Source organism: Triticum urartu, chromosome 5A (genome assembly GCF_056163025.1).
Source record: "Triticum urartu cultivar PI428250 chromosome 5A, HENAU_Tu73, whole genome shotgun sequence".
In the NCBI taxonomy this organism is placed as follows: domain Eukaryota; kingdom Viridiplantae; phylum Streptophyta; class Magnoliopsida; order Poales; family Poaceae; genus Triticum; species Triticum urartu.
The window spans coordinates 444,767,797-444,789,220 of record NC_141877.1 but is presented as its reverse complement, the minus strand read 5'-3'; the positions used below and the strand labels follow the sequence as shown (position 1 = coordinate 444,789,220).

General features: G+C 44.3%; 2 protein-coding genes and 1 pseudogene across 2 annotated transcripts; 1 reads left to right on the top strand and 2 right to left on the bottom strand.

Annotated features, from left to right (window-relative positions):
- Positions 1-295: 295 nt before the first annotated feature.
- On the top strand, positions 296-1,367 carry LOC147971839 (protein FAR1-RELATED SEQUENCE 3-like). The gene is made up of 3 exons (XM_087524146.1): positions 296-669; positions 785-827; positions 888-1,367. Exons 1-3 carry the CDS (start codon positions 296-298, stop codon positions 1,365-1,367), a joined length of 897 nt encoding a protein of 298 aa, XP_087380272.1.
- Positions 1,368-2,990: 1,623 nt separating this feature from the next.
- On the bottom strand, positions 2,991-16,387 carry LOC147971838 (uncharacterized; annotated as a pseudogene).
- Positions 16,388-19,282: 2,895 nt separating this feature from the next.
- Positions 19,283-20,451, bottom strand: LOC125556169 (uncharacterized). Its single transcript, XM_048718949.2, has 2 exons — positions 20,139-20,451; positions 19,283-20,045 (listed from the first exon to the last, which is right to left on the bottom strand). Exons 1-2 carry the CDS (start codon positions 20,319-20,321, stop codon positions 19,569-19,571), a joined length of 660 nt encoding a protein of 219 aa, XP_048574906.1. The 5' UTR covers positions 20,322-20,451; the 3' UTR covers positions 19,283-19,568.
- Between the last annotated feature and the right edge of the window lie 973 nt (positions 20,452-21,424).

Sequence of the window (21,424 nt, the reverse complement as noted above, 5' to 3'; positions counted from 1 at the left end):
CGACATCACATTCTGCACAAATCGCTACAACTTGCCCTTTGCTCCGATTGTTGGCATTAATAACCACACACATACTGTTTGCTTGGGGTGCACTTTGTTGCCTGATGAGACCATCGAAACTTTCAAGTGGGTCTTCAAGTAATGGATGTTGGCAATGAATAACGAGCATCTGTTGAACATTATGACTGATCAAGACCAGTCAATGGCTACAACCATCTCAATGGTATTTCCAGATTCAACACACAGATGTAGCAAGTGACATGTCTTCCTAGTTGCAAGGACAAAACTAGGGAAGATGCTGGGAAAGGATGCACCTTTTGCTGAAGCATTCTATGGTTGCATCAATGATTCAGATACCATTGAGGAGTTTGAAGAACGGTGGAAGCAGATGGTCGAGTTATTTGGTGTGGCTAATAAGAAACACCTCAAGAACATGTGGAACAGCAGGGAGATGTGGGCCCCTGTGTACTTTAGGAATAAGTTCTTCCCATTCACAGGAACAACTGGGCGGTCTGAGGGCCTGAATTCCTACTTGAAGACTTTAAATCATCATGGAGACTCGGTTTGGACATTTGTGCAACAGTTTGAGCTTTGTCAGGAGCTAATGCCTGACCGCGAAGACAATGTTGGCTTCATCAATGAAGCGACGGGGCCGCCACTCTGGGGCAAGTAAGTCCAAAGTCATGTAGCATTTTTTTTAGTTTTCCAGTATAGTTTGGTTGCAACATTTCTTTGAAACATATGTAGTAATTCTTATTGATGTTGGAAGCTTTTTTGTTTGCAGTTACAACATTGAAAAGCAGGCTGCAGATTTCTATACCAGAGAGGTATTTTCCAAGTTTTAAAAACTATTGGCTAAATCAACAGGCTATGGGCTGCAATATCAGTTGCAAGGGGATGTCATCTGGTTTCGCCTTGTTGCAAATTATAGCGTCAACCCTAAAGTGCACACGGTGCGTGTTGCCCCTAAAGACAAGACATACATGTGCAACTGCAACATGTTTGAGATGTGTGGGCTGATCTACCCACATATCATCCATGTCATGGTGCACATGAACGTGCAAACGATACCTGCGACTTACATGCTTCCAAGATGGTCTACGAGAGCAACCGACCTTGCGCCTGAACCGGGTGATGGGCATAGAGCTATGCATTTCGGCGTCCCCACGACAAACACCCTAAAGTTTAACTCTCTATGCCTGAAGTTTGGGAAACTCGCTTCTGATGCATGCTTCAATGATGAAGCTTATAGTTTTGTCTCTGGGCTAATTGATCAGGGCAGTGTTGGGGTTGCTGCAATAAAAGCTAGAGCAACCGATGGGGTTGCAGGAGACGAAGAAGCCCAAGGTCATGCAGCAAATGAATAAGTCTCAGGGGGTCCAAGTATAGGTCAGCAGGATCCAACCCCCGTAGGACTGCGGAACCCACCAAAGTCAGCAAAGAAGGGGAGGTCAAAGGAGAAAGAGAAGCGCAGGAAGCCACTAATTGAGATTCGAGAAGATGAAATGAAGAAGAAAGCAAAGAAGGACGCGGCGAAAACAAAGAAAGCTCCAAAGCCAAGGGAAAAGAAGACCATGCAAATATTGTGAAGATGAAGATCGCAACGTGAAGGACTGCCAACTCCTTGCCGCTTTTCTTGCTGCGGGTGCGAGCGCGAAAGCTCCGGGTGTCGAAACAATCCTTACACTTTAGGATATTTCGTGAGGGAAAAAATGATGAATTGCCTTGTAACACCCCATGACTTGTGATAAAAAGTTGTGTTGACTAGTTGTGAATGTTTGTTTTGTGGGATTGCAACATATTAAGACATGCGTGGTTTGAAAAAAAAGCAGAATGTTGCTTTTTACAAGAGTTGATTTAAAAAAAAATCTTATTGTTATATGTTTGTGAGAGCTTACTTTTTGTAGTATGATGGTGCCAACATTTGTAGAATTTTTTTAAAAAAGCAGAATGTGGGTTTTTTCTTATTTTTAAAAAAAATATTATTCAATGGTTGTTGTAACCACAACTTGATCCATGTTTAAAAAGAATATGTTTTAAGCTTTTGAAAAACATGGTTGAATCTTTTTGAAAATATGGTTGAAGCTTTTGGGAAACATGTTTGAAGCTTTAAGAAAACATGTTTTGAAGATTTTTGAAAAGCATGGTTGCAACTTTTTAAAAACATGATTGAAGCTTCTGTAAACAAGGTTGCAGCTTTTAGGTAACATGGTTGAAGCTTTTGAAAAACATGGTTGAAACTTTTTCAAAATATGGTTGCAGCTTTTAGGAAACATGGTTGAAGCTTTTTGAAAACATGGTTGAAGCAAACATAACAAGTTTGAAAAGGAAAAGGCCTTGAATGATTTGAAGTGTTGATCTATGCAGCAAAAGTTAGGAAAGGAAGCTTATTTACATTATGCTTCCAGCAAAAATATTGTAGGGATGTAGCTAATTTGCAGGTAAAAATGTAGATTTTGGCTCTGCAACATATCTAACAGAAGGTTGTAGCTATTTTGTGTGAGCCTCCAGCAATTTAAGTGTGACAAATGTAGCATTCACAAATTATTTTTCAGGGAAAATGTTATGAGGGGAAAAATGCACAGAGATTCCCTTGAAACTTCGATGGATGAAGTTTGAGATATTTTCATATTTCAGAACCAGTGAAACAAAAAACAATTGTGGATGCATGATCATGTTGGCAAACAGAAGAATGCATCAATTAAAAACATAAGAAGTGCATCATCCAAATATCAAGTTATCATCGGTTTACATACCAAAAGGACACATATGTTTACCAAAGGTATCAATAGTTTACATACGAACGCGCACTACTCTAATCCTATCAGAATGCTACCACCTCATACATGATCTAGACCTAACGAAGAAACAAGCTTGTTTGTCTTGAACCTTCCAGAAAATCAAGCCGCCAACTCTTCCTTGAATGCCCGCTCCTTTGGGGCATTGTTCATTGGGTGAATAAAGAGATTGTGCGCCACATCCATGCGGTATCACGCCATGTCTTCCTGTAAAAAATGAATGCAAAAAGTAAAAGTATGATACTAATTATTCTTGTGTTGCATGAGTATTGAAAACAAAAAGTAAACAAGTATGATACTAGTTATTCTTGTGTTGCATGAGTGATGAATGCAAAAAGTTCACACCCATCCACCGCAAAATATTGATATGGATGTAGCAAAATTATGATATGTATGAAGCAAAAACAAAATGTAGTTGTAGCACACTAGACATATGGATGTAACAAAAAAGCCTAGTAGGTATGAACTTAAACCACATATGAAGCAAAAACAGAACATGGTATTCTTGTGTTGCATGAGTATTGAAAACAAAGAAAGTAGATTGTAACAAAATGACAAGACAAAAAAATTAAAAATGTGTACCTGCTTGAACTCTCTCATTGACTTCCCATCATAGTTCTCCACATATTTCAGCCCAAAAAAGCCGCAATCATATCTGCGAGATAAAAAAAAGTTCTCCATCATAGTTCCCATGCATAGTTGAAACAACAAAATGTTGAAATGGAACACATGATTGATCCAACATTGACATTGAATTCACTGCACTCTTGTGCGAGGGTTGCAAAGTTTGTTATCTAGCACCGAAAACACACGCAAAAGTTTGAAAAATAAAATGAGGTGTGTAAATTTGACATAAGGGCATTTATGTAGATGAACCAAAAGGGAAAACAGAAAAAAATAGGGAGCATGATCCTACCAGGTTATTGGTCTGCTTCTTCAAAGGAGATTGTTTTCCTTTTGAATGGATTGAGTCAAATACATTCCACTGCTTGTGAAGCAAGTTTGTGCAAACAACTATCCAATGACGATCATGAACAATTGTGAAAAAGAGCTGGAAAAAACAAAAGAAAGGCAAAAAGGTACTCGGTTACAGCCGCGTCGCATCATTGGATCATATTTGAAAGTATTTTGTGGTGTGAAACAAAATAAAGCTCTTTGAAACTTACGAGGTCAAACTTTTGAACCTTGAACTTTGTGATAGCCCTTTCAAGCTCATTCATGAGTTTTGTTGGTTGGAAGGTTAATGGGTCTTGTTTTAGTAGGATCTACACAACAAAATGGTTAGTGTGTGTTGCAACGAAAAATGTGAAAGAAAGAAAGGAATGAAGCATTGCTTGTTTTTACAAAACTTACCCCTGCGTGGATTGAGGACATGTATTTCTTCACATCCCTATCTTTTGCTGCACAGGATGCGAGGTTGTTCATCTCGATACATAGTGACATAATCTCATCATTCATATCCCCGCGAGGCTTGAAGCATACAAGGAATTTCTTGTATCCAATGAAAAATCCACCTATCTTGATGAAAGGTGTCCTGTTACCATAGATGCAACCGAATGAATCATTTGTTTCGAGCAAAAAAAATAAAAAATAGAAAGCAAAAACAAATAGGGCTTAGGTACCTCACACTTGTTCATTGGGCTGTGATCTCCTCAATGGTTTCCCATGCTTTACATACTTCTCATACATATCTGCAACTTTATCGACCTTTTGCTTCTTTGCCTTGGTATTTTTTATGGCTGGAACTTTGGCCATCCACTTCTTCCTAGTGTTCTTGTCATGTGTGCTAGCGCCACTGCTTGCATCAGCAAATTGCTCTTCTGTGTCGACCATCTTAGGAGCTGTAGCAAAAAAAATGGATGAGTTTGCAAGAGATTGTACAAAAAGAATTTGCTGGAATCACACAAATGTGAAAAAAATGATATGGAGAAAAACAAAAAGAAATGATGCAAGAGGAAGGAAGCATACTTGGGCTATCATCATCGTCTGAAACAGGAAACACGGGGATGTTTGCATAGATGGGGCTTAGTGTGCTCTTCTTGATTGTAGGCTCATCCATGCAATGCATCAACTCATAGTCTCCGGAGCCCTTTCGGAACAACTCACAGGATGACTCGTTGTCCCAAATGCCGGCTGTCGCACTCCTGGGTGCATCATAGAAGAGTGGGGGCTGTGAGGTGAGACGTTGCCTTCCATCTCGAAACTCACTCTTTGTTGCTCACGAGTTCCAATAGCCTCTATTGCAACTGTTGGGTTATGTAGTAATTTCAAAAAAATTCCTACGCACACGCAAGATCATGGTGATGCATAGCAACGACAGAGGAGAGTGTTGTCCACGTACCCTCGTAGACCGAAAGCGGAAGCGTTAGCACAACGCGGTTGATGTAGTCGTACGTCTTCACGGCCCGACCTATCAAGCACCGAAACTACGACACCTCCAAGTTCTAGAACACATTCAGCTCGATGACGATCCCCGGACTCCAATCCAGCAGAATGTCGGGGAAGAGTTCCGTCAGCACGACGGTGTGGTGACGATCTTGATGTTCTACCATCGCAGGGCTTCGCCTAAGCACCGCTACAATATTATCGAGGATTATGGTGGAGGGGGGCACCACACACGGCTAAGAGATCAATGATCAATTGTTGTGTCTATGGGGTGCCCCTGCCCCCATATATAAAGGAGCAAGGGGGAGGAGGTGCGGCCAGGCAAGGGGCACGCCAGGAGGAGTCCTACTCCTACCGGGAGTAGGACTCCCCTCTTTTCCATGTTGGACTAGGACTTGGGGGGAAGGAGAGAGAGGGGAAAGGAAAGGGGGGCGCCGCCCCCTCCTTGTCCAATTCGGACTTGGGGGGGAGGGGCGCGCGGCTGCCCCTTGGCCTCCTCTCCTCTTCCTCCACTAGGCCCATTAAGGCCCATTAGGTTACCGGGGGGTTCCGGTAACCTCCCAGTACTCCGGTAAAATGCGATTTCATCCGGAACACTTCCGATGTCCAAACATAGGCTTCCAATATATCAATCTTTATGTCTCGACCATTTCGAGACTCCTCGTCATGTCCGTGATCACATCCGAGACTCCGAACAACCTTCGGTACATCAAAACATATATACTCATAATGAAATTGTCATCATAACATTAAGCGCGCGGACCCTACGGGTTCGAGAACTATGTAGACATGACCGAGACACGTCTCCGGTCAATAACCAATAGCGGAACCTGGATGCTCATATTGGCTCCTACATATTCTACGAAGATCTTTATCGGTCAGACCGCATAACAACATACGTTGTTCCCTTTGTCATCGGTATGTTACTTGCCCGAGATTAGATCATCGGTATCTTAATACGTAGTTCAATCTCGTTACCGGCAAGTCTCTTTACTCGTTCTGTAATACATCATCCCGCAACTAACTCATTAGTTGCAATGCTTGCAAGGCTTAAGTGATGTGCATTATCGAGAGGGCCCAGAGATACCTCTCCGACAATCGGAGTGACAAATCCTAATCTCGAAATACGCCAACCCAACAAGTACCTTCGGAGACACCTATAGAGCACCTTTATAATCACCCAGTTACGTTGTGACGTTTGGTAGCACACAAAGTGTTCCTCCGGTAAACGGGAGTTGCATAATCTCATAGTCATAGGAACATGTATAAGTCATGAAGAAAGCAATAGCAACATACTAAACGATCAAGTGCTAAGCTAACGGAATGGGTCAAGTCAATCACATCATTCTCCTAATGATGTGATCACGTTAATAAAATGACAACTCATGTCTATGGCTAGGAAACATAACCATCTTTGATCAAAGAGCTAGTCAAGTAGAGGCATACTAGTGACACTCAGTTTGTCTATGTATTCACACAAGTATTATATTTCCGGTTAATACAATTCTAGCATGAATAATAAACATTTATCATGATATAAGGAAATAAATAATAACTTTATTATTGCCTCTAGGGCATATTTCCTTCAGTCTCCCACTTGCACTAGAGTCAATAATCTAGATTACACAGTAATGATTCTAACACCCATGGAGCCTTGGTGCTGATCATGGTTTGCTCGTGGAAGAGGCTTAGTCAACAGGTCTGCTACATTTAGATCTGTATGTATCTTGCAAATCTCTATGTCTCCCACCGATCCCGGATGGAATTGAAGCGTCTCTTGATGTGCTTGGTTCTCTTGTGAAATCTGGATTCCTTTGCCAAGGCAATTGCACCAGTATTGTCACAAAAGATTTTCATTGGACCCGATGCACTAGGTATGACACCTAGATCGGATATGAACTCCTTCATCCAGACTCCTTCATTTGCTGCTTCCGAAGCAGCTATGTATTCCGCTTCACACGTAGATCCCGCCACGACGCTTTGTTTAGAATTGCACCAACTGACAGCTCCACCGTTTAATGTAAACACGTATCCGGTTTGCGATTTAGAATCGTCCGGATCAGTGTCAAAGCTTGCATCAACGTAACCATTTACGATGAGCTCTTTGTCACCTCCATAAACGAGAAACATATCCTTAGTCCTTTTCAGGTATTTCAGGATGCTCTTGACCGTTGTCCAGTGATCCACTCCTGGATTACTTTGGTACCTCCCTGCTAGACTTATAGCAAGGCACACATCAGGTCTGGTACACAGCATTGCATACATGATAGAGCCTATGGCTGAAGCATAGGGAGCATCTTTCATTTTCTCTCTATCTTCTGCAGTGGTCGGGCATTGAGTCTTGCTCAACTTCACACCTTGTAACACAGGCAAGAACCCTTTCTTTGCTTGATCCATTTTGAACTTCTTCAAAACTTTGTCAAGGTATGTGCTTTGTGAAAGTCCAATTAAGTGTCTTGATCTATCTCTATAGATCTTAATGCCCAATATGTAAGCAGCTTCACCGAGGTCTTTCATTGAAAAACTCTTATTCAAGTATCCCTTTATGCTATCCAGAAATTCTATATCATTTCCAATCAGTAATATGTCATCCACATATAATATCAGAAATGCTACAGAGCTCCCACTCACTTTCTTGTAAATACAGGCTTCTCCAAAAGTTTGTACAAAACCAAATGCTTTGATTACACTATCAAAGCGTTTATTCCAACTCTGAGAGGCTTGCACCAGTCCATAAATGGATCGCTGGAGCTTGCACACTTTGTTAGCTCCCTTTGGATCGGCAAAACCTTCCGGTTGTATCATATACAACTCTTCTTCCAGAAATCCATTCAGGAATGCAGTTTTGACATCCATCTGCCAAATTTCATAATCATAAAATGCGGCAATTGCTAACATGATTCGGACAGACTTAAGCATCGCTACGGGTGAGGAGGTCTCATCGTAGTCAATCCCTTGAACTTGTCGAAAACCTTTCACAACAAGTCGAGCTTTGTAGACAGTAACATTACCGTCAGCGTCAGTCTTCTTCTTGAAGATCCATTTATTCTCAATTGCTTGCCGATCAACGGGCAAGTCAACCAAATTCCACACTTTGTTCTCATACATGGATCCCATCTCAGATTTCATGGCTTCTAGCCATTTTGCGGAATCTGGGCTCACCATCGCTTCTTCATAGTTCGTAGGTTCATCATGATCTAGTAGCATGACTTCCAGAACAGGATTACCGTACCACTCTGGTGCGGATCTTACTCTGATTGATCTACGAGGTTCGGTAGTAACTTGATCTGAAGTTTCATGATCATTATCATTAGCTTCCTCACTAATTGGTGTAGGTGTCACAGAAACCGGTTTCTGTGATGTACTACTCTCCAATAAGGGAGCAGGTACAGTTACCTCAGCAAGTTCTACTTTCCTCCCACTCACTTCTTTCGAGAGAAACTCCTTCTCTAAAAAGGATCCATTCTTAGCAACGAATGTCTTGCCTTCGGATCTATGATAGAAGGTGTACCCAACAGTCTCCTTTAGGTATCCTATGAAGACACGTTTCTCTGATTTGGGTTCGAGCTTATCAGGTTGAAGCTTTTTCGCATAAGCATCGCAGCCCCAAACTTTCAGAAACGACAACTTTGGTTTCTTGCCAAACCACAGTTCATAAGGCGTAGTCTCAACGGATTTTGATGGTGCCCTATTTAACGTGAATGCGGCCGTCTCTAAAGCATAACCCCAGAACGATAGCGGTAAATCTACATCATAGATCGCTCCATATCTAGTAAAGTACGATTACGACGTTCAGACACACCATTACGCTGTGGTGTTCCGGGTGGCGTGAGTTGCGAAACTATTCCGCATTGTTTCAAATGTAGACCAAACTCGTAACTCAAATATTCTCCTCCACGATCAGATCGTAGAAACTTTATTTTCTTGTTACGATGATTTTCAACTTCACTCGGAAATTCTTTGAACTTTTCAAATGTTTCAGACTTATGCTTCATTAAGTAGATATACCCATATCTCCTTAAATCATCTGTGAAGGTGAGAAAATAATGATATCCGCCACGAGCCTCAACATTCATCGGACCTCATACATCTGTATGTATGATTTCCAACAAATCTGTTGCTCTCTCCATAGTACCAGAGAACAACGTTTTAGTCATCTTGCCCATGAGGCACGGTTCGCAAGTACCAAGTGATTCATAATCAAGTGGTTCCAAAAGTCCATCAGTATGGAGTTTCTTCATGCGCTTTACACCGATATGACCTAAACGGCAGTGCCACAAATAAGTTGCACTATCATTATCAACTCTGCATCTTTTGGTTTCAACATTATGAATATGTGTATCACTACTATCGAGATTCATCAAAAATAGACCACTCTTCAAGGGTGCATGACCATAAAAGATATTACTCATATAAATAGAACAACCATTATTCTCTGATTTAAATGAATAACCATCTAGCATCAAACAAGATCCAGATATAATGTTCATGCTTAACGCTGGCACCAAATAACAATTATTTAGGTCTAATACTAATCCCGAAGGTAGATGTAGAGGTAGCGTGCCGACCGCGATCACATCGACTTTGGAACCATTTCCCACGCGCATCGTCACCTCATCCTTCGCCAGTGTTCGCTTAATCTGTAGTCCCTGTTTCGAGTTGCAAATATTAGCAACAAAACCAGTATCAAATACCCAGGTGCTACTGCGAGATCTAGTAAGGTACACATCAATAACATGTATATCACATATACCTTTGTTCACCTTGCCATCCTTCTTATCCGCCAAGTACTTGGGGCAGTTTCGCTTGCAGTGACCAGTCTACTTGCAGTAGAAGCACTCAGTTTCAGGCTTAGGTCCAGATTTGGGTTTCTTCTCCTGAGCAGCAACTTGCTTGCTGTTCTTCTTGAAGTTCCCCTTCTTCTTCCCTTTGCCCTTTTTCTTGAAACTAGTGGTCTTGTTGACCATCAACACTTCATGCTCCTTTTTGATTTCTACCTCTGCAGCTTTCAGCATTGCGAAGAGCTCGGGAATAGTCTTATTCATCCCTTGCATATTATAGTTCATCACGAAGCTCTTGTAGCTTGGTGGCAGTGATTGGAGAATTCTGTCAATGACGCTGTCATCTGGAAGATTAACTCCCATTTGAATCAAGTGATTATTATACCCAGATTTTGAGAATATGCTCACTGACAGAACTGTTCTCCTCCATCTTGCAGCTATAGAACTTATTGGTGACTTCATATCTCTCAATCCAAGCATTTGCTTGAAATATTAACTTCAACTCCTGGAACATCTCATATGCTCTATGACGTTCAAAACGTCGTTGAAGTCCCGGTTCTAAGCCGTAAAGCATGGCACACTGAACTATCGAGTAGTCATCAGCTTTGCTCTGCACGACGTTCAGAACATCTGGTGTTGCTCCAGCAGCAGGCCTGGCACCCAGCGGTGCTTCAAGGACGTAATTCTTCTGTGCAGCAATGAGGATAATCCTCAAGTTACGGACCCAGTACGTGTAATTGCTACCATCATCTTTCAACTTTGCTTTCTCAAGGAACGCATTAAAATTCAACGAAACAACAGCACGGGCCATCTATCTACAATCAAACATAAACAAGCAAGATACTATCAGGTACTAAGTTGATGATAAACTTAAGTTTAATTAATCATATTACTTAAGAACTCCCACTTAGAAAGACATCCCTCTAATCCTCTAAGTGATCACGTGATCCAAATCAACTAAACCATAACCGATCATCACGTGAAATGCAGTAGTTTTCAATGGTGAACATCACTATGTTGATCATATCTACTATATGATTCACGCTCGACCTTTCGGTCTCAGTGTTCCGAGGCCATATCTGCATATGCTAGGCTCGTCAAGTTTAATCTGAGTATTCTGCGTGTGCAAAACTGGCTTGCACCCGTTGTAGATGGACGTAGAGCTTATCACACCCGATCATCACGTGGTGTCTGGGCACGATGAACTTTGGCAACGGTGCATACTCAGGGAGAACACATTTATCTTGAAATTTAGTGAGAGATCATCTTATAATGCTACCGTCAATCAAAACAAGATAAGATGCATAAAAGATAAACATCACATGCAATCAATATAAGTGATATGATATGGCCATCATCATCTTGTGCTTGTGATCTCCATCTCTGAAGCACCGTTATCATCACCATCGTCACCGGCGCGACACCTTGATCTCCATCGTAGCATCGTTGTCGTCTCGCCAATCTTATGCTTCTACGACTATCGCTACCGCTTAGTGATAAAGTAAAGCATTATAGGGCGATTGCATTGCGTACAATAAAGCGACAACCATATGGCTCCTACCAGTTGCCGATAACTTGGTTACAAAACATGATCATCTCATACAATAAAATTCAGCATCATGTCTTGACCATATCATATCACAACATGCCCTGCAAAAACAAGTTAGACGTCCTCTACTTTGTTGTTGCAAGTTTTACGTGGCTGCTACGGGCTTTAGCAAGAACCGTTCTTACCTACGCATCAAAACCACAACGATAGTTTGTCAAGTTGGTGCTGTTTTAACCTTCACAAGGACCGGGCGTAGCCACACTCGGTTCAACTAAAGTTGGAGAAACTGACACCCGCCAGCCACCTGTGTGCAAAGCACGTCGGTAGAACCAGTCTCGCGTAAGCGTATGCGTAATGTCGGTCCGGGCCGCTTCATCCAACAATACCACCGAACCAAAGTATGACATGCTGGTAAGCAGTATGACTTATATCGCCCACAACTCACTTGTGTTCTACTCGTGCATATGACATCAACGCATAAAACCAGGCTCGGATGCCACTGTTGGGTTATGTAGTAATTTCAAAAAAATTCCTACGCACACGCAAGATCATGGTGATGCATAGCAACGAGAGGGGAGAGTGTTGTCCACGTACCCTCGTAGACTGAAAGCGGAAGCGTTAGCACAACACGGTTGATGTAGTCGTACGTCTTCACGGCCCGACCGATCAAGCACCGAAACTACGACACCTCCGAGTTCTAGCACATGTTCAGCTCGATGACGATCCCCGGACTCCGATCCAGCAGAATGTCGGGGAAGAGTTCCGTCAGCACGACGGCGTGGTGACGATCTTGATGTTCTACCATCGCAGGGCTTCGCCTAAGCACCGCTACAATATTATCGTGGATTATGGTGGAGGGGGGCACCACACACGGCTAAGAGATCAATGATCAATTGTTGTGTCTATGGGGTGCCCCTGCCCCCATATATAAAGGAGCAAGGGGGAGGAGGTGCGGCCAGGCAAGGGGCACGCCAGGAGGAGTCCTACTCCTACCGGGAGTAGGACTCCCCTCTTTTCCATGTTGGACTAGGACTTGGGGGGAAGGAGAGAGAGAGGGGAAAGGAAAGGGGGGCGCCGCCCCCTCCTTGTCCAATTCGGACTTGGGGGGGGCGCAGCTGCCCCTTGGCCTCCTCTCCTCTTCCTCCACTAGGCCCATTAAGGCCCATTAGGTTACCGGGGGGTTCCGGTAACCTCCCGGTACTCCGGTAAAATGTCAATTTCATCCGGAACACTTCCAATGTCCAAACATAGGCTTCCAATATATCAATATTTATGTCTCGACCATTTGGAGACTCCTCGTCATGTCCGTGATCACATTCGGGACTCCGAACAACCTTCGGTACATCAAAACATATAAACTCATAATGAAACTGTCATCGTAAGTTAAGCGTGCGGACCCTACGGGTTCGAGAACTATGTAGACATGACCGAGACACGTCTCCGGTCAATAACCAATAGCGGAACCTGGATGCTCATATTGGCTCCTACATATTCTACGAAGATCTTTATCGGTCAGACCGCATAACAACATACGTTGTTCCCTTTGTCATTGGTATGTTACTTGCCCGAGATTCGATCGTCGGTATCTTAATACCTAGTTCAATCTCGTTACCGGAAGTCTCTTTACTCGTTCTGTAATACATCATCCCGCAACTAAATCATTAGTTGCAATGCTTACAAGGCTTAAGTGATGTGCATTACCGAGAGGGCACAGAGATACCTCTCCGACAATCGGAGTGACAAATCCTAATCTCGAAATACGCCAACCCAACAAGTACCTTCGAAGACACCTGTAGAGCACCTTTACAATCACCCAGTTATGTTGTGAAGTTTGGTAGCACACAAAGTGTTCCTCCGGTAAACGGGATTTGCATAATCTCATAGTCATAGGAACATGTATAAGTCATGAAGAAAGCAATAGCAACATAATAAACGATCAAGTGCTAAGCTAACGGAATGGGTCAAGTCAATCACATCATTCTCCTAATGATGTGATCCCGTTAATCAAATGACGTTAATCAAATGACAACTCATGTCTATGGATAGGAAACATAACCATCTTTGATCAACGAGCTAGTCAAGTAGAGGCATACTAGTGACACTCTGTTTGTCTATGTATTCACACAAGTATTATGTTTCCGGTTAATACAATTCTAGCATGAATAATAAACATTTATCATGATATAAAGAAATAAATAATAACTTTATTATTGCCTCTAGGGCATATTTCCTTTAGCAACTTGTAGGTTCAATCCGGTGACTTCATCCTTGTTGATGCTAGGTGTTGTACCTTCAGCTTGAGCTTGAGCACCAATGCCGGCATTTGCAGCTTTAGCATCATTCTCTTTTCCGCGACATTTGTCCATGATAGGTGCTTCAAAGGAAAATTTGGATCATTGATAGCTGTGATGGCGTCTCCAACATCACGAAGGAGAGCGGCCATCCAGTTGCACTGCAATCCCTTTAAACACTGTCCAAACTTGCCTACTACATCATCCACCTCCGCTGCAAAAATACCCTTGTGCTTGTCGTACAACATTTGAACTGAGTTGGTACCTACAAGAAGGCAAGTGTCCAACATTTTTAGTGACAAGTATATCCAGATTTTGAAATGTATGGATGTAAAAAAACACAAATGTGGGGGTAGCACATTAGAGGTATGGATGAAGCGAGAAACAGGTAGGTGTGCTACTGTGTCACTATGTATCAAATAAACAGTGTGATTGTAGCAATTTACTGTCATGGATGAAGCATAAAACACAAATGATCTATACCTCTAGGTAGCAAATTATTGATATGGATGTAGCAAAATTATTATATGTTTGAAGCAAAAACAGAATGTAGTTGTAGCACAATAGACATATGGATGCAGCAAAAAAGCCTAGTAGGTATGAACTTAAACCACATATGAAGCAAAAACAGAACATGTTTGTAGCACATCAGAATGAGGGATGCATAAAAAAATACACTTGCAACTGGGTATAGTAAATAATGCGAAGCCAAAGGCACACAGGAAATGAATACAAATAAAAAGATAGTGTAGATGGGGAAAAAGTACCCTTAGATCTTGCATGCTAGGGAATGATTGATGCAGCCAATCGTTGAGCGATGATGATAGGTGTGGTTCAGCTTCAACATTTTGTTGAGCCTCGTTTGATTGAGAGTCCTTTGCTTGAATTTCAGCACCTTGAATTTGGCTTCCTTGGCCACTAGGTGCTTCAGCACTAACTCCCTGACCACTGGATGCTTCAGCACCAACTTCCTGTCCCACGAGTTGTGCTGCATAGGGGGTGTTGCACGAACTCCGGATCTAGGAAAATAAAACATGAGTGGAAGAAATAGGAAGGCTGCCATAACCTAAATGGAAAAGCAAAGATTGCTACATGCAAATTCAGTGAGCAAAAAATAGGGGGTGTTAATACTCCATTGGCAAAGGAAAATACATAGGCGGGATGTAGCAAAATTACTTGGGTGTGTTTCCCGTAGAAAGGTTGGACAAGAGTGAGCTTGTTTTTGTCAACTTTATCCAACCAATTAAAATCCTTTTGACAAACAAAACGTATCCTCGGCACGAAATAATCAATGGCATGATCATTTGGGAGGCCGGCCGGGATATCAATATGATCCATGTATATGATCTGCATAGAAGGGAAAAGGACATTAGCCAACAAAAACATAAATGCAAGCTATAGAAATGTATAAAAGGTTTCATGCAGTAAAGAAAAAAGATGGAGCTATTTCATAATGTTGCGTTGCATACCGCTAACATGGGAAGGCATGAAGCAATCTGAAACTCTGCTGCTTTTTCTGTATTTGCTTGCATCCTCTTCTTGTCTTGAAAGACTCCAACCTCCTTCATCGCTCGTGCCAACAAGTGCTCATCCCAAGAGAATTCATGCACCAAAGACATATCTTCCAAGGAAGCTAGATACTCGAGATTCACCATATTGCCAGTGTTGGGCACAAAACTGTTGCCAACGCAAGGAGTGACCAAGTCCTATTTATCATAACCACGTCCTCATCGCTGCAACTAGTGAGCAACTTGACAACATGGGCGATTGGAGCTCTGTTCCCCTCCTTGTAGATGCTACAAAGATCATGTTCATCACTCTTCTTAAGCAGCTTCACGGGTCTATCACCGGATGGCACGTTGAAAATCCTTTTCACCATGAGCTTGCTGAATGTGATGGATTTATTCTTGTGTTTGAACTCAGAGAGTATGTGATTCGTGTTCATCACAACAAACTCAATGAGCTCATGGGGCACCTTGAAAGGCCGGATGTCCAACAAGTCTCCAAACAGTCCCTCCCTTATGATTCTCTGTTTTTCCGGTGTTACTTGCTTCCCAATCTCAGCCAGCCTTTTTGAGTTAAACCTTTACTTAAAACCACATAGATTGCCTTTCTTCTTATTCTTCTTCTTAGCCTTCTTACTCCCCTCATTCTCACCATCAGTGCCTGCAACATCTACAAAAAGAAAAAAAAACAAGTCAATAAAACCCTAAAACTGCATCATCAGTAGCTAGGAAAAAACATACATGAACACCTAAAAAATCTGTAAAACCTATGAAACATACAAGCACGCATAAAAAAATGTATAGAATAAAACATTGCACTATGAAATTAGCATTTATTACAGTACGTCTGCTATAGAATAAAACCTAGGAGATTTTGCAGCACCAAGAGACCTATTTACAATTTTACATGGCAAACAAGGATGCCTCTATGCGGTGTGTGATTCCTTCAGGATCTCAAACAAGTTAATTTTCAGCGTCATTCCATTTAGCGCTGGAGCTTGAGATACACAAGTAAGAGTTCACAGGTTTCGTGTAACTTCTGCTGCTGCGAACACGCGTTCGGCGCAAGGCCGGTCATAACTCCGTCACTCCGTGTAAACTACTGGTAAATCTGCTGTATAAAATTCATGTTCAAAGATGAATTCATTTCTGTTCGTTCTAGTTTCAGCAATCAAATCTGAATGATCCTCGATTCAGAAGCAGGGGTATTGGGCTGTGGAATTCAAACTTGGTTCATCATACGCAACAAAAATGGTTTGGAATAAATATTGATCTAGTACATTTGCTGGTAAACTCTAGTACTCCTACATGCTTGCAGATGATGATCTTAGACAAAGTGCACGTACATTTGCAAAAGTGCAAAATTGGTCTCAGCCGTATATACAACACAAAAACACAAACATAGCAGTGTGCATCCATCTTCACATGCAGTGACCTGAAGTTTACTTTGTTCTACTTTATCATCTAAAACAAATGTTCCTCAAAGTTTCCCCTCGGAAGCATTCAGTGACCATTTAAACACAACAATACCATTTCCCTGTATCCCATAGTTCGTGGATGAACAAAATCCCAAATCCTAATCCCAATCCCAATCCCATCCCAAATCCCTAGCCAATAGAAGATTCAAATCCACTACCCCGCCCCCTCCCTCTGCCCGCGGGAACACCACCCCGCCCCCTCCCTCGACCCGCGGGAACACCACCCCGTCCCCGTCCGCGCCGGCGCCGGCGCCGGCCCGTGGGAACACAAACGGCTCGCCCGTACCATAACCCGCCCTTACCCTAAAGCCAATGGGGGAGGGGGAGACAACAACGAAAGGGAGAGCACGAGGGGAGAGTTACCATCCGGGGGGCCATAGATCGCCGGAGAATCGAGATCCGCCCTGGGCCGCCGCCGCCGCTCCTGATCTCCAGGCGCCAACAAGCCCGTCGCCCGCCAGTCGCCCTGCCTCCTCGCACCAAAATGACACCCCGTGCGGTTGCAGTATAAACTGGGGAAGGGATAACCTGTGCGCATTTAAAAAAACATGGGTTTGGTAACACGTGGCGCAGACAGCGTCCTTGGATCAAAAGAGATCCAACGCACGGAGCCCCGACCGGCGCCCCGGTCACAAACACTTCCCTTTTTTAACATCAGTACAGACACAAGCGCTCATATACACGCGCATACACTCATCCCTATGAACGGACACACGCATACCGTACCCCTATGAGCACCTCCGAAAGACTGAGCCGGCATATCATCTTGAAATTTATGAAGTCACTATAGGCACCTCATCATCGATGAGAACGTCTCCTCCCATTGAATGCGCATCGCCGGAAATCCTAAAATAAATCCAAGAATAAATGCGAGCAATAGGATTTGAACCCTGCTGGGCTGGGATATCACAGTCCCTCTAATCATTAGTATTGTTCAAATGTCTGCAAACAGAAACAATATCTTGGACAAAAGTGGCAGGTCATGTTATGGTGATTGATCATGCATTGGTTATAACCATCAATTAAGCAAGCACTTTTTTGCCAAAAAAGATAGTGTTTCGCATTGTTCTAAATATCAGCCAGTTAATCGGTATCTTGGTCAGTTAATCGCTATTAGGCGGGTCACCGGATAGCTGATTAATTGATTTAGCGGCTGATTAATTGGAAAAATCACCTATTTATCCCTATTGTAATGCAAGAAACTTTCTACAATAGTATTTTTTGGACAAAATTAATGTTAGTTCTGCATTCCTTATGATCTCTTTTGGGATAGCTTGTACTTTATGCCCACACCTTGCTTTCTTCTGTTCAACTATGTTATATGTTGCACTTTGCACCATGTATGGTTCAACAAATGAGAAGTTTTAGTGAAGTATGCCCAACAGGACCACCCTGGCTACAACCAACGCAGTGAAGCGCGCGAAACACTTTTAGTTGTTGATGACCAACCAAGTAAATAATTTGCATTTGAGAGAGCCTAATTTTTCCAGGCCAACAAAGGCATATCCGTGTCAACAAGGCCAAGAAACTGTGTGTTATATGCCGCAGCCAGGATATTGAATCAGTCTCCTCGTGATTGAGTTGAACCTGCGACAATTATGCCTAAAGGTTGATGAACTCTGTTATGTGGTTGACCGTGAGGTTGCTAGTAATGTCTATTATGAAAATCCATAGTAGTTTTTTTTCTCTAGAATACAAACAAGCATGCATATCATATATTCATAAAAGAAGTAGCCAAGATGGTCGACACAACGCCTTTCGGCAAAGTGCTACACCAAAAGGTTAACACCACATCCACCAAGGCAACAACGACACACAACTCGCCTTGCTCAAACTCAAGCCAAACAATGGCGAAGAAGACAGACACAGAGTACGCAGGCCGCGTCCCAACCAAACGGAACACCTTAGAGCTCGACAAAAACGCCAAAGCAAACTAGATCAACGCACTCTCCACTCATGGCGGGGAGATCGGCAAGTGGAAATCCATGTTGTTGTGTAAGGCCTTCTGGACAGTTTTTTTTTTCTTGTAGGGTCCAGTCTTAGGTTCACCGTGACCAGAGCTACTTGATCTTCAGTCCTCGCCCCACGATCCAAGCTGTGGCCGTCGGCTCTCTGACTCGTGCACAGTCCCACACATTACCCGGCTCTCTGCATTCTGACACACTCCGCAGTACAACACCGTATCGATTTGCCCGGATTTGGTCTCGCCGGATCAGGATTCCGATATCATCGCCCGATGGCCGTAGGCCGCAGCATTGTCGACAATGTCGACCGCAGTGGAGCGCCGGAGTGCCCCGCCGGTCCCTCCCCGGATGCCGCCGCTTTGGCATCCCGTTCTCTTTCCCTTTTGGTCATGTCATGTCATCTGACAAGTCGTCGAGTGAAGTTAGCCAACCGTGCGCGCGCAAGTGCGCTCCTGCTTCGCTTTAGTTTGTGCCTCTACAGTTCACCGTACTGCATGGATAGAAAGCCGTTTTCAGAAGATACAGCAGAGGGAGCCGGAAAGCAAATTCACCAAGGAAACTAGTGCACTGAAAGTACATGCGTGTGAGTTATGGAGATTACGATCACTCGAACACTTGGAGATAAACCGCAGATTCTTCCAAGGAGAAGAGACAACGAGACCACTTACAACACTCTGAAACCGTCTCAACGTGACTGTGATTTCTGTGTGCGCCCAGTATTCAGCTCAAATTTGAACTGAATACCCGAGAGCACGCAGAATTTGTACCCAATCCAACCCAGGGCATTAAGGTTCTTGCTTGTCAACGGCGGCGTCGCTCAAGTCGCTGTGATCTTGTGACCGTATGCAGGGCGCGGGCTCGTCGCGACGGCGAGGTTGCGGCCGCTGCTCTGCTTTCGCCATTGCCAGGAATCGGCCGGCGTGCTGGGCAGCGGCGGCACGGCGGGGCGGCGGCACAGCCCGAACGGCCACCCCTCGCAGTCCCGGAAGCCCTCCCACGTCGCCGGCGGGCCCATGTCCGTCAACGACGCCACGGTCGCCGCCCGGCTCGTGCTGCGCGTGAAGAAGCTCTTCACCGAGAAGAAGGCCTCGCTCTCGGCGTCGCCGTCGTCGCTGCCCGCCTCCGCCTCTCCCTTCTGCCCCCCTTCCACCACGACGAACTTCTCAGGGCTGGACACCTTCTCCAGAACGAGCGGGGTGAAAGACCACACGAAGGCGCTGGACAGAGTCGGCGAGCCCGCGCCGCACCGCGACTCCTTCCTCAGCTGCCGCCTCCTCATCTCGTTGAGTATCACCTGCAGCATCAACGCAAGGCATCTTACTCTGCCGTTACTTATGACCTCAAGTGAATCGAGCAAGAACATGACTGTAGCATGCTCTGCCGCCACCTGTTTCGTGTCGAGCATGTCGTCGTCGTCGTCGCTGTCGTCGTCGGAGCTCCACCGGGCGCCGGGGGTCCTGAGGCAGGGGACATGGCAGTGGGCGTAGGTCTCCCGGATGAGGCAGGAGAGGGACTTGCAGTGGTTAGCGGCCGGGAGCCTGGGGTGGTACTCGTGCGCCAAGCAAGGCATCGCTCCGGCTAACCGCGAGGGATCGGTCGATCTGGTCGAGTTGCCTGTGCAACGCTCATGCGATCGGCGATGGATGCTTGTATCAGTGTATGTATGTGTGTGATCTCTGCTGAGGATGGAGCGAGCTGTGCGTATAAATGGGGGGAGGATCTTGTCGCCGTGGCAGGCGAATGGGTTTTCAGCTGAGGGACGTGGACGCGCATGACAAGCGCCCCGCAACGTAAAAGGAGAGGAGGCTCTCGATTGCGCCGGAGCCCGTAGCTAGCGAGTTTAGGATCCTTTGGGTTCAAGGCTAAGTAAGAAATACTCGAGCTCGACAGTGTACTTGCAATTGACCGGGTTTTTAAATTTTATTTCAGTCATGCTAAACATGGACTTTAGTGTATCCGTGTACGATAATGAAGGACTGAAAGCGCCAAACAGAGCATCGACAACAGCTTGTTGTTTGATCCACAAGGTTTCTTGACCCGGGGTACCAACCAAACCGGTATGCATGTATGCTACGCTTTTGGGGTGGAACGTCGCCGTTGAGATAAACCGGCCGTCTTGACTGACCACACGCGCGTATGTATGTGAGTATGTGGGTTTTCAGTTGCCGCGGCGGCGTCAGATCATGCGTCGACCGGTGGAAGCGGCCAGCACTACTCCGCCTCCATCCTGCCCTCACCGGTGCAGGTGCAGTGCCGTCTTGAAGCAAACGCCAAGACCAACCTCGCACCCACTCGACTCGATGATGCCAAGTGTGCGTGGGCGCCGTGCCGACCAAAGGCCCAAGAACACGGAAGCCGAGAACATTCGCTCTAGCAAAGCTGCGCGATTGAGTTTGAAAATGACAGGGTTATGTGCTATTCTCCCCGGTTCCAAATTACTTGTCGTATGTATGGATGTATCTAGATATATTTTAATTCTAAATATATCCATTTCTATAACGAGTAATTTGGAACGGAGGAAGTAGCTTTGTATGCGCATGTTCCTGGTGCCGCGACCGCGAGCCACACAAGCTCTACGTCTGCCTCCGTCTCCTGTTGTGCAGTGCACACCAACTGCTCAATGAAATGTCCAGCTGAGGTAAAATGAGAAGGAAGAAGACGGTTGCCACCTAG

Bases quoted from the DNA above. Each gene is read 5' to 3' on its own strand.
- LOC125556169 (XM_048718949.2), bottom strand. From the start codon at position 20,321: ATGCCTTGCTTGGCGCACGAGTACCACCCCAGGCTCCCGGCCGCTAAC. The intron at 20,046-20,138 runs GTGGCGGCAGAG...TTGATGCTGCAG, and splicing joins ACATGCTCGACACGAAACAG to GTGATACTCAACGAGATGAG.
- LOC147971839 (XM_087524146.1), top strand. From the start codon at position 296: ATGCTGGGAAAGGATGCACCTTTTGCTGAAGCATTCTATGGTTGCATC. The intron at 670-784 runs GTAAGTCCAAAG...TTTTGTTTGCAG, and splicing joins GGGCCGCCACTCTGGGGCAA to TTACAACATTGAAAAGCAGG. The intron at 828-887 runs GTATTTTCCAAG...CTGCAATATCAG, and splicing joins CAGATTTCTATACCAGAGAG to TTGCAAGGGGATGTCATCTG.